Here is a 13926-nt window from a genome sequence, read left to right on the forward strand (position 1 = left end):
CAACCAGGTTTGTTTGCAGATCGAAACCTTAGTTAAGTTTTGTTGAGGTTTTTTTTTTTTTTTTTTTAAACAGGCTGTTCCCAACCACATTTACTTGAGATATAAATAGAAGAAAAAAAAAGGAGGTTTAATTAGTAAAGTAAGACATTTGAGCTACATCTATTTGATCCTTAAGAAGGAAATCTAAGAGGTTGTAACTATCACTTTTTCAATCCTATATAAGGTAGGTCAGTAAGGTAGCAAAAGCACATCTATATTTTGCTCCTTGAACTTTTTCTCCCTTGATTCTTCTTGGGAGAAAATCTAAAACGGTGAGTAGCTATGGACCTACCAGACCCCAAGCTCTTCTTTCCTTCATGCATTCATATTAGGTTTATGCATGCTGTACTCAGATTTTTCTCTTCCCATGACTTTGGCACTTGGAAGGATTTTGATCTCTAGTAGACTGGCTTTTCATCCATCTAATTCCCATCCTTCAGGAGAGATAGCATGTCTTCCACAGAAGATCTGCAAGCAACTCAGGCTGTATCGGGGCCCATGTGGAATTTGCAACAATGCAATTCTCTGGCTGATGTATGAAAATGCTATTACATTTGCAATGTGGTTTATTTTTTAATGATTTGCAGCCACCTATGTAAATGATTATGTAAATACAATTTTATAAGAAAACTGAATCAAATAGTTCTTTAGGTCGTATATTTTTATTTCATCTTTGGAGTGTATTCAGGAGATGGTGCTGAGACAAAGGGGGCTGGGATCTTTCCCATATCTGGTTTTTGTTTGGATATTCTTTCCCATCACCCTTATCGCATTTAAAAAATTCCAGACAGGGGCTGAGGATGGAGCTCAGCGGTGCAGCACTTGCCTAGCATGTGCAAAGCCCAGAGTTCAATCCCCAGCCCTGCAAAATAATTTTAAGAGGAGAATAAAATTTCTAGACAAATATACAGCTTCAGTGAACCCAGGAGGGTACCCACCCTTCACCTGGATGTGCCTGTTCTTCCTTGCTATTTATCGCATCTCCTTCATTCCGTGTGACTAGGTGGAAAATGAGCATCACAGATGTGCTTAGTGCTGATGACATCGCTGCTGCCCTGCAGGAATGCCAAGGTAAGGGTGTGTACGGCAGGTGCGGGCTGTCCCCCCAGAGTCCCACCTCCAGCCAAGCAACAAAAATCAAAATGTGACCCTTGCTGGAAGACTCTTGCAATCAGAGAATGAAAATGCTATGCACTAGATATAGGAATCTGGGATCTAAGCCTGTGATGGCACTTCTGTAAGATGAAAGAATCATGAAAGGGGCCTTGGCAGGTGGAGGCAGGGTCAGTGGATGTGATTCAGCCTGTTTGCATTTCCCCACTAATTATAGCAGTGATGTTGGGGGCTTGGAAATACAATCCTTTGAGTGGGTGGGAGTTCGGAGGCAGGCACAGAGCAAAGAAGGGAGAGGGAGATGGGATGAAATCAAGAGGAAAGATCTGGAGCTGGGGGCTAGGTGGTAAAGTGCTTGCAGAGCATGCATGAGGCCTTGGCTTCAATCAAAAACAAATAACCTGTAATCCCAGCCACTAGGAAGGCTAACGCAGGAGGATCTCAAGTTCAAAGCCAGCCTCAGCAACTTAGCAAGGCTCTAAGCAATTTAGTGAGACCCTGAGCCACCAGGCTTGGAGAATCCTTGTGGATCAGCAACTAGGGCCAAATATGGAATGGAATTCAATGAGCATCAGAATAACCCATTTTCTGTTCTTTAGACCCAGATACTTTTGAACCCCAAAAATTCTTCCAGACATCAGGCCTCTCCAAGATGTCAGCCAGTCAGGTGAAGGATGTTTTCCGATTCATAGACAATGATCAGAGTGGATATCTGGATGAAGAAGAGCTTAAGTAAGCTGTGTCCTGAGCACCCCCAAGATTGCTAGGTGGGGCTGGTGTGCAGGGGGCCCAGTTTGCTTGGTATTTCTGAATGGCCAGGCTTGGTATTGGGCATCCATTTGACTGAGACTCATCAAAGCCAAGTCAGAGGGCCGCACTTCTATGCATGCAAAGCAGTAAACTTAGGCACTGAAAAACCATAACTGCAAATATTTCTTAGTCTAAGAAATGTCCTTTGCAAATGGAATTGACAAAACTCTTAAAAATAAAATATCTACCATTGGTTTGCTTGGATCCAGGAAGCGTCCCTTTGATTCAGGGATATTATGAAAGTACTTTTTAAAAACCTGTGTTTTCAGCATATTGGTCCTTTACTTTCTAAGACCTTGACTGATCATTGCAATTACTAGAAACAAAAGGTTGGTTTAAAGAAAAGAAAGGTCTGGGTGTGGTGGTGCACACCTATAATCCCAACCTCAGGAGGCTGAGGCAGGAGAATTGCCAGCCTCAGTAACTTAGTGAACTCCTGTTTCAATCCCCAGTGCAGGGGTAGGGGGAGGAGAAGAAAAGAAAGAATGGAAGGGAGGGAGGGAGGAAGGCAGAGAGAGACACAGAGCAAGAGAAAAGGAAGAAGGAAGGGTGAAAGAAAAGAGGAAAAGAGAGACACAGCTTCTTTTAGAAAATTCCCACCAATCTTTATTATCCTATAGGTTTTTCCTCCAGAAGTTTGAGAGTGGTGCTAGAGAACTGACCGAGTCAGAAACCAAGTCCTTGATGGCCGCTGCAGATAATGATGGAGATGGAAAAATTGGGGCTGATGGTACGTCCACATCCGTTCGTAGCATGAACATGTTAGCTTGGGGAGTATCTGCAGGGGCTTGGCCGCTGACATCAAAGATATGGAAGCTTTGAATCCCCCTTTCTTAACCTTGCTAAACCTCAACCTTCTCATCTGTAAAATGGGACTAAAAAGCAAGGCTGCCAATGTTGTATGTAAAAATTCTGCCATTACTGGAGATGTTGCTCAGAGGACCCTGGGTTCATTCCTCAGCACCAGACAGGCAGACAGACACACACACACACACACAAAAAAAAAAAAAATTCTGGCTTGAAGCCCAGGATGTATCATAGAAGCTGGTCCCTCTGATTATTATTGATGAATTAGGAGGAAAAAAAATTGGTTGGGAATGGTGGTGCACACCTGTAATCCCAGCTATTCAGAAGGCTGCAGCAAGAGGATCACAAGTTTGAGGCCAGCCTGGGCAATTTAGTGAGATCTTGCCTTTAAAAAACGAAAACAAACAAATAAAACACTGGGTTGTAACTTAGTGGTAGGGTGCCCCTCGGCTCAATCCCCAGTACAGCAAAACAAAAACAAATACAAAAAAAAAAAAAAAGAAAGAAAGAAAATATCCTTGGGGCTGAAGATGGGGAGGTGACTCGGTGGATCAGTGCCTGTCTGGTGCACATGAGGCCCCAAATTCCATCCCAGCACTGCCAAAGAAAAGAAAAAAATTCCTTTACCCCAGTAGGGGACTAGTGAGCTGCCTGGCCAGTTATTTTCAGCATGCACTGATGCACTTCAAAAATCATGCAAGGATCCGAGCCCCTCTGGATAAAGGAAGGATGGGCATTCTCAGGATTGTGTCATATCAAAGAGTCTACTGTTTTGCACTGAAAATCCTCTAAGCTTTCAAGGGTTTAAACAAAGACATTTTAGTGGACATTAGACTCTCAAATGCATAATTAAGCAGAAGAAAAATTAGTCAGTCACCAATTATGGAGCTTTCTATGTGCAGCTCCCTAGATTCAAATGTCATCATAGTCACATGGCTGCAGGTTATGATTTTTAGGGACTTTGTGCCTGACAAGTCAGGAGGTTCTGCTAATAGTGGCACTAGTTTGAAACTTAAATTTGCTACCTTAGATCCGTACTTTTTCCCCTTTTGGGGGATTGAACTTAGGGCTTGGCACATGCTAGGTAAACGCTCTGCCACTGAGCTAAATCCTGAGCCTTTAGATCCTTATTTTTATTGTTATTTTTTGGTACCAGGAGCACTTAGCCACTGATCTACATCCCCAGGCCCCCCTCCCTTTTTAAAAAATATGTATTTTATTTAAAGACAGGGTCTCTCTGAATTGCTTAGGGCCTTGCTAAATTGCTGAGGCCGGCTTTGAACGCGTGATCCTCCTGCCTCAGCCTTCTGACCCACTGGGATTATAGGTGTGTGCCACCACACCCAGCTATATTCTTATTTTTTAAATCTGTTTAAAACGATATCACTATTCAGTAGTTAATGCTGCTGTAGACAACTCAGAAATTTAGCTCAGGCCTGGGGAGGCTGATTTATTTACACATGAGCAAGAAAGATTTCCAGACAAAATTTACCAAAGTAACTCTCCCAGATTTCAATTTCAATCTGCGGCATCCACATCTTATTATTCTCATCATCTTTCTTGTAGTAATATAAACTCTGAGGGATGAGGTTAGCTCATGTGAATATTACCTAAAAAATGCAATATACTGCTGCAGAAAAAGGGAAGAACAATCTCCCATTTTTGTCTTAAATTGACCCAACACAGAGCTAAATGTTTGCAGATTGCAATAGATGATGATATTGAATGCCTTCCTTGTTGGAGGGAAAATATGGAGTTGGTGAGTTCTACTGAGTAGAACTGCACTGAGTTCAGCTGTTGCCAAGCTGAAGATGTTTGTTGAACGAGATTACACAGAGGGGTGGGAGGCTGTAGACTCCCTGGAGCTGCGGTTGTTGATGCCCACCTTTCTCTTCCCTCCAAGGGGATCATGCTTACCATCTGAGTATCGGCTTCAGTGTTCCCTCTTGGATCTATCACAGTGATAGTGCATCTGGAGAGTCCTGAGCCATCTCCACTGACCTGTCACCTCTTGTGTTCTAGAATTCCAGGAGATGGTGCATTCTTAAAGGCCCCAGTCTATGGAGAAAAAAAAAAAAAAGACGGAACACTCAGTTGGAAAACCTGCAAAGCCCTCGGAATGGGAAGCCCCACATCCTACCCTGAACTCATTTATCAAGTCCCCTTGAAACGCTTCTGCAATTTGCTCATTGTTTGAGTGAGGAAATAAGTCAGTCCATAGTTTTTTAGTGGTGAGTCTGTCCCACGATTTCTGTAAGGACTCCCTGCAGGCAATGCCTTTAAAATCACCCAATAAAGACAGTTCTTCATCAATGGCTGACATGTGGGTGTGTTTTTTCTTAGCAAGGTAAAGGTACCAAAGCAAGTGGGGACCAAGGGCTTGTCCAAAGATCTTGGGTCCCATCAGGTGCTGAGCAAGCCATACTGGCATTGGGTAGGAGGAAACAGGAAAATCAGGTTTAAAAAAAAATAAATGGTGTGGTTGTGCAAGGATTCTGCTCTGATATTCATCTGATTCTGAAATTAATATGAAGAGGTTTCAGCCAGCACAAAATCACTCTTACTGATGTATTTTCTGATATTACATTGCTCTAGGGAAGATTTAAGTAAAAGCAAACAGAATGAGACAGATCAACGTATGGAGACTTGCTATGGAGTCTCCATAAAGCCATGGAGACTTGCTATCCTAGTTTAACACAGACTCATTTTCAAGCTTAATTTTTTTTCTTAGAAAAAAAAAAAAAGTGAACTCTTGGGCTGGAGATACAGCTCAGTGGTAGAACACTTAACCAGGATGCCTGAGGCCCTGAGTTCCATCCCAATAGAGCAAGAAAAGAAATAAAAATGAGCTCTTAGAGAGACTCACCTGACCTCACCTCCCCCTTCTCCTTCTTGGCCACCATTTTCCTGGCTCTTAGGTGACACCACCTGAGCCGATTACACCTAGAATGGCCTTCCCATTTGAGGCCAGTCTCAAGGGTCCTGTTACAGGGCTGTCATGAAGATTGGGCAGTCTCGGGCCAGGAAATTCTCATCTGTCTGTCTTCCAACTGGCACACAAAGCTGTTCTCTGGCTGATCCTGAGAGCTGGGGACTCCTGGGTGTCACTGAGGTATTTTCCCAGGAGCTTGTTTAAAAGCACATTTTTAATACAACTCCCAGGCTCACCACATGCTGGGACTTTTCCGGATCGCCTCCTACACACAAAATAGCTTAGTGAGTTTTGAAGCTGTGTTGTTTGAAAGATCATGTCTGGGCAGTTTCTCAAAGTCTGGGATATTACTAGGTCTCAAAATGACTTTAGAAGGACAGGGATCAATATTTTTAATTGCAATGGCCATACAAAGATAGTTTCACCTAATCTAGATTAAGATGGTAATTTCACCATTATTTTCCCTGTCAATCAGGAAATCCCCTGAGTAGGAAAAATGACTGGAGAGGCGCTGTAGGAAAGAGTGCCCAGGGGACACCCTGTGTCATAGGTCTGACCGTTGATGTTCTATCTTGGGGGAAAAGCTTAGATGTATACAAAGAGAAAAGCTCAGATGTATTTAAAGAGATAAATACTCACAAACTTTTAATTGGTCAGTTATGGTCAATTATTCATGAATTTTATTCATTCTATTTCAAAAATACGATTTCAATGATTTGTGTTCCCTTCAAATATACTACATTTTCATTCTTCCAATGTGAAATTAGGACCTTAATCTCATTGTCTGTGTCAATAGGCAATCAATTAGAATTAATGATTAGAATTAGCAATCAAATGTGTTTAACACCCCCCTCCCAAAGTGCCAGGAGGTATGCATCAATGAAACAATCTTTTCTTTACTTTTACCAAGTTTTAATTATGCTGTTTGGATTTGGGGGTTTGATTTTAGGGGTTTGTTCTACTCTTGAAGGCAGGTAACAGCTTTTTGGGCATCAAACATATTTATTAATTAACACTTTTTGACTTGTTATTTTTTTTCTAAGTTTAAATTTGTTAAAAACATTAGCATTTATCCCAATCTTTGATGGAAACTACCATTTCAAAATACAAATGTTTTTCTAAAATTCTCTTGAGTTTAGTCATTATATGAATTTTGTGCAAAACAATTCATTTTAAAAGGGGTCCCATTCAACATGTATCTCAAAGGAAAAAAAAAAAGAAAGAAATGTATAGTAAAATGTTAACTGTGGTTATCTCCAACTAAGAGGACTAGTGAACAATGAGATAAGATTGAAACCCTTTAACAATGTGGAAGATAGACTGGGGTGATAATTCAGTGGTACAGCACTTGCCCAACATGAACAGATCCCTGGGTTCAATCCCAGCAACACACACACACACACACACACACACACACACACACAGTGGAGCACATTAACTAGAGAAAAGATGAACACGGACATAGAATTGTTGTCACTAACCAAAGTCACAGTAAATTCTCATTAAAAAAAAAAAAACTTTCATGGGGTTGTGGTTGTGGCTCAGAGGTAGAGTGCTCACCTAGCATGTGTGAGGCACTGAGTTTGATCCTCAGCACCACATAAATATAAAATAAAGATATAGTGTCCACCTCTAACTAAAAAATAAATATTTAAAAAAAAAACTTTCATGCTAACGATGTGCCCCACACTCCAACTAACAAAAACCCTGCATAATGTTCTGTTACTGAAATCTCTACCCATTTTTGACTCATGCGTATTTTATATGCTGAGAAAAAACTTTATAACATACCCAGAACCAAATTAAAATGGGAAGAATTATAAAGAAAATCTAACAATCCCCCCAAAAAGTTGAACAAGACGCTTGAAGAGCTTTATATCTATGCTTGCCTTCTCTATTTTTACCTAAGTTACAGGTGACCACCGACCTACCTCAAGAAGGCATGTCCTCAGCACTGGAATAACATATTTTAATTTTAAAATGAAGATCTAAGCTGCGACATAGTTTACAAAGCTAAAATAACAAATAAACATCAAAAACCTAGGTATCCTGGGGGCTGGGGTTATGGCTCAGCAGTAGAGCGCTCGCCTCGCATGTGCAAGGCCCTGGGTTTGATCCTCGGCACCACATAAAAGTTATTGTATACAACTACAAAAAAAAAAAAAAAAAAAAAAACCCTAGGTATCCTGTTATTTTTCCTAATTGTTTATAGGGCTGCAACTGAGGCTTTAATTTGGGCTGTTTTTATATAACCACAATTTTGGCTTGGAGCTTGGTACACTAGTTCACAATTAAATGGAATGCAATCTCAAAGCCAGCTTCGTGAATGTTCTCAATTGTTGAGACTGAGAATGATTACATTACTTCAAATGCTATCTGGTGGTTTTCTTCAGTACGTGCACATTATGAATTATTAATAAGATTTAAATATATACATATAGGCTTTCACAGTAGCTCTTTCCAGCAAAAAAAATATTAAAAAATAAATATAAATAAAAGGTGAGGGGTAGCCAGGATGGGAAATACATATCCATTTATTCAGGTTTACAAGGTGCATAGTTAATTCTATGTAAAAAGTACAGTTTCCTTTTATGCAATGAGTACTCAAGCATCCAATTTCAAGCAAAAACCTATCTTGTATGTCTTCCGCTAGTGTTAAGGTATGGTATTACTTTGCAAACACTTAAGAAGACAGATGAAATTGGACGCACCAGGATAGTTTCCACCTGGCCTGTTAATTGATTCACTGGAAAGACTATACATTTACATAATGTTTTTGTATCTCTCTCTCTCTCTCTCTCTCTCTCTCTCTCTCTCTCTCTCTCTCTTTCTCTCTCCTCTCCTCTCCTCTCCTCTCCTCTCTCCCCCCCTCTCTCCCTCTCGGTGGTGGTGGGATAGATTTTGACATTGCTTCCTAGGGGTTTTTACAATGAATGTAAATGGATTTACACTTTAAATTGTTTTTAAGTCATGGAGTATTTCAAACATATGGATAAGAAGACAGAACAACATAAATACCTGTGTACCTACAGTTTCACTTTATCAAATCTTGGCATTGCTGGGGTGGTGGCATTGTTATAGGTCAACTGCTTAGGCTATAGGGATTCAGTTAGGGTGGGCCACCAGGCATGTTGTTGCCTGAGATGTGGTGGGTGGCGTGAGGCAGCAGTTGTAGTGTTTTATTCTTGGGAGGTCAATTCAGGTGGACATACACCTGTTGGCTCACCTCTTTGGTTGTGGGACCCCCCTGCAGTTCCCCAATTCTTGGATATACTTCTCTCTGTGATCAAGGACACCAGCTTTTTCCCGGAGCACCCCCTCATCATCAGAGGTGGAGACAGACAGACACCAACATCCCTGCCAGCTTGTCCTCATCCACTGGTTCGCCTCACTCTCCCCAACTTTACATCCATCACCCCCTCCTGCTCTGCAAGGGTCAAGCTCAGGCATTCAATAGAAAAGCAAGCAGCCTTCCAGAGGCTGTTTGACAGCTCTCCCAAGTGCATAATACTGGCAATCTTTCACATATATTATATGATGACACCATTGCATGAAACATGCAATTTTATTAATCTAAAAATTATATTAGTACATGTAATATAAATACGTAAATGTATTTTTCTACTAATCCTGCTTCTTCAATTGAACCTTGATTAATAGAACTTGTTTCCACTTGTTTTTTGTTGTTTTTGGAGACAGAGTCTCACTAGGTAGCCCAGGCTGGCCCCAAACTTGTGGCTCAAAGATCCTCCAGTCTCAGCTGAGTCCCAGGTAGCTGAGACAAGACCACCACACCCGAACCTTTCTTTTTTCTTTTCTTTTCTTTTCCTTCCTTCCTTTCTTTTTTTTTCTTTTTTCTTTCTTTCTTTCTTTCTTTTTTTTTTTTTTTTTTTTTTGATATAGAGATTGAATCCAGGGGCACTTTGTCACTGAGCTATATCCCAGCCCTTTTTATTTCTGATTTTGAGACAGGGTCTCACAAAGTTGCTGAGGCTGCCCTTGAACCTGCAATCCTCCTACCTCAGCCTCCTGAGTTACTGGAATTACAGGCATGTACTACCACGCCTGGCTGGTTTTTATTTTTGACTAAAAAGAACCATGTTCTTTTTTAAAATATTTTTTTCAGTTGTTGATAGACCTTTATTTTATTGATTTATATGTGGTGCTGAGAACCGAACCCAATGCCTCACACTGAAAAACCAGCCTCTACCTCAGAGCAAAGCCTGTCCAAGGAAGGTGGTGTGACCCTTGTCCTTGGAAAGACCCACAGAGCACTCCTAGGCACATACCCACCCTGCTGAGTTGTTTATCTACAAATAAAAGGAGAGATCTGCTGAGCCAGGTGTCCCTGACTCAGTTAGGCTAGGTGAGGACCCATAGCAACCCCCTAGCAGCCACCAATCAGCATGAGACAGGGAAAATACCTGGGATGCCAGATGACCCTCCCAGTAGTTTATGGTGGTTGATAACATGTTGGGAAACATGTAGTTTAGAACGTAGACCCCTTGTGGCTTAAACCAATCAGTCCAAATGAATCCCTCTCTTGTACTAACCAATCACCCCTACCCAACTTGTTCCCGCCAGTGAATGTGCTAATCATGTTTTAGAGTTGTTTTATGATTTTCCCATGGTGTGTGGTGATTTGCTAAGAGATGCTATGATATATGTAAAGTTCCTGCCTTCCCCAGAGAGTGTATAAAAAGAAGACCTTAACTATAAAAGAGGGAAGATCTTGCCCTTCCACGATTCCACCTCTTGGGTCCCCTTCTTCCTCTGGGAACAAGTCTTTTCTGTTGTCCTTAATAAAGCTTCTACTTTCCACTCTAAACTAGCCTCGGCGTGCTTCTCTGGTGTTATGCTTCAGCACTGGGGAAGCAAGGACTTGTCACCGGTAAACAGCGGTAACAGAAGGACACAATACCTTTATTTTATTTAATTTTATGAGGTGCTGAGGATGGAATCCAGTGCTCTCCCACTGAGCTCTAGCCCCAGCCTGAACCACGTGTTCTTGAAGATACTTTCCAGGTGATGATGGAAGAGATGGAGGATGAGGACGATTTTAACTGAGGGAGGGAGGTGTACACCGCATCCAGCCGCTTCCTCTTGGAGCTCAAAACTGACTTGAGTAGAGAACTCACTAGAACATTCGATCAGCCTGTGTCCAGAGCTCTGTCAGCAAGACATGAAGCAGCCAGAACCCTGAAGGAACAACATCCATCTCTGATGTCCACTTCTCCACCCTCTCTACTCCCTGCCTCTGTCATTCATTCATTTAAGACACATGGATGCGTGCTTCAAGGTTAGCACTGAGTTAGCAGGAACAAGAAGGGGACTCTGAGAGTCCTACCAGAGAAGCTCATCTTTCCCGGTAGGGATGAGACATACAGTACGTGACAACTTAGCCATAATAACCCGTTCTGGAACCCGTTGTGACTTTCTCCTAGGATATGTGCCTTTCCCACATCTCATTACCTTGAAACTCTGAGTTCACAAACTGTGCAAAGTTAGAAGTTCTATAACTGAACTTCGTATGACTATCATACTGGGTGTATGAATCATAATTTAGAATTATGTTGGGCAATGTGACCTCATCGTCTCCTTTCTTTCCCTAGGTTTCAGGGAAAGAGCTGACATGTCAAGGCTCTGGATGGGAAAGGAGTGTGTTCAGTGTGTTCACATGGTGACCACGGAGTCATCCTCTTTCCTCTCTGTGATCTTCAGTAGCCACAGCTATCTCTTCCTCCTCCTGACCTTGAGACCTCTGAATGCAGGCTTTCTCTGGATTATTTCTATGTGCAACATGTGACTGCTTCCTGTACCAAGCAGAGCCTATTGCCTACTCTTGTGGCCACAGATATTTTATTATTGCCAAATCATGTTAGAAAAACGGGGAAACTCTACAAGACTTGCCACCATGCCCCAGCTCCACAGGGAAGCAAGACACACATCCTCCAAACCTATGTGGGTGTCTGTCATCTCTCCCACTTGTATCTTGCACCCATGACCGTCCTAGGACTACACCAGGAGAGGAAGGGGAATCAAAGTCCTAGCTTTCTTGTTTCCTTGGCTTTGGAAACTTAAAAGTATTTTTTTCAATTTCTGGGTGTTTTGTGTCTTCTCCCCACCCCACCTTGTGGTACTGGGATATAATCCATGACTTCATGCATACTAAGCAAGTATACTACCACTGAACCACATTCCCAGCCCTTGATCTGTTTTAAGATGATAAATGCAATTAATTGTATGGGGATGGGCAAAGTGTACAAGGAAACAGAAGTGTTCCCTAGGAGAAATCATGACTTGATACAATAAAATGTTAATCTCACACATTTACATAGTACTTTGTACTTTACAAAGGACTCTCATTTGTATCATCTAATGTAATCTTGGCAATCTGCAAGGCATGTTTTCATCTCATTTTATAGAAGAGGCAATTGAGGCTTAGAGGAGAGTTAAGGGATTGTCCAAAGGTCATTCAACTGGTAAATGGCAAAGCCAGAACTCAAATGCAGGTTTTTCCTATTCAAGTCCTGGGCTCTTCCTATTATTCTTCCAGAAGCATTTGCTCTGACATAGAGGAAAGAATTCTTTAACCTGGAATTTTCAAACTATGTTCCCTGGAGTTGCAAAGTTCCGTGTCCATGTTTTAGGGTCCCTGAGAGAAATGGGGATGGTGGGTAGCTCCTGGAAGGTACCCTTAGACATCAGTCTATAGTCTACTATTTGGGCCCTTTCTTAACCTTGGTAGTTCTCTGTTTATTTTATAGATTACAAGTTTCCATAAGAATCTGGGGGGGAGAAAAGATTTGTGTGGGTGTGAACCGAACAGTGGTACCTTTAAAAAGTGGCTTTGAAAACTATAGCCTTAATGCCAAAATATGTAATTTTGTTGTTGTTGTTTGTTGGCCTCCTCCTCCCCCTCCTCTTCCTCCTCCTCCTCCCTCTCCTCCTCCCCCTCCCCCTTCTCCTCCTCCCCCCTCCCCCTTCTCCTCCTCTTTCTCCTCCTCCTCCTCCTTCTTTTTAACCAGGATTGGACCCAGGCAGGGCACTTAACCTCTGAACTACTATTTAACTATCTATCTGTTTATTTATTTAGAGATAGGGTCTTGCTAAATTGCTTAGGACCTCGCTAAATTGCTGGGGTTATTTACCTCAACCTCCCAGTCTCTGGGATTATGGCATGAGCCACCCTGACCAGCTCAAAACGTGCAGTTCTAATGGGAGATCTTCATGCACTTAGAAGCAAGTTAGCAGCCAGGCCCAGTGGCGCACGCCTGTAAACCCAGAGACAGGAGGACTGCAAACTCAATGTCAGCCTCAGCAACTTAGCGAGGCTCTAAGCAATTTATCGAGACCCTGTCTCTAAATAAAATATAAAATGGCTGGGGATGTGGCTCAGTGGTTATATGCTCAGTGGTTAAGTGCCTCTGGGTTCAATCCCCAATACCAAAAAAAAAAAAAAAAAAAAAAAAGTCCCTTAAACTAGCTGGGAAAGCCCAGAGCAAAGAAAAGTAGCAATCACTTATTGCGTAATGATTGCATGCTGGGCATTTGAAGTCCATTGATAGTCCCACTTAATTCTCAAAGTGAAATTTCCAGTAGGCAGGAATCAACTGTTAGTCATTTTACACATAAGAGAGACCTGGAGAGGCTGGGTGATGGGTTCAGGGTCCCACACTAAGTGAATGGCAGAGCCAGGATGTGTACCCAGATCTGTCTCATGAACAAACCCCAACGCTTCACCTCCCTAGACGTGAAGGACTACCCTGAGGGCTGGGTAAGAGAGGCCTTGTTTCCAAACTTCATCTGTGACAGATCTGGGTTTGGCCAACCAGTCTGCTAAGGGCTTGAATTCCAAATGTCGGACTTAACGAGCCCTCCAGCTGTCACAATCCACACGACTCCAGGCACGGGAATCCCAGGCGCGCCAAGGCCCAGAAATGGGCATTCCGGCGAACACCACATCTAATCTCGCCTTTGCGGCTCACACTGAGCAGGAGAAACTGGAGTTAAGGCGCCCACTGGAGTTAAGGATCCCACTTTTGAGGGATCCAGAAGTCCCTCAAAAGGCATTAGAAACACCTCAGTCCAGGAAACACCGGGGAACAGGATCCACCCGGACGTGCCAGAGGGGACACTGTGTGGCAAGTTCTTTTTCCGGGCCGGCAGTAACCGCTTCCGGGGCGGTGGCGAGTGAGGCGGAAGTGTAGTTGCCTCGAGGCCAC

General features: G+C 42.5%; 1 protein-coding gene across 1 annotated transcript; it reads left to right on the top strand.

The window, feature by feature from the left end:
- The first annotated feature begins 1049 nt into the window (after nucleotides 1-1049).
- Ocm2 (oncomodulin 2) lies at nucleotides 1050-4817 on the top strand. Its single transcript, XM_076840767.1, has 4 exons — nucleotides 1050-1110; nucleotides 1752-1884; nucleotides 2583-2692; nucleotides 4792-4817. The coding sequence occupies exons 1-4, from the start codon at nucleotides 1050-1052 to the stop codon at nucleotides 4815-4817; spliced, it is 330 nt and encodes a 109-aa protein (XP_076696882.1).
- The last annotated feature ends 9109 nt before the right edge of the window (nucleotides 4818-13926 follow it).

The sequence above is a fragment of the Callospermophilus lateralis genome, chromosome 19 (genome assembly GCF_048772815.1).
Source record: "Callospermophilus lateralis isolate mCalLat2 chromosome 19, mCalLat2.hap1, whole genome shotgun sequence".
In the NCBI taxonomy this organism is placed as follows: domain Eukaryota; kingdom Metazoa; phylum Chordata; class Mammalia; order Rodentia; family Sciuridae; genus Callospermophilus; species Callospermophilus lateralis.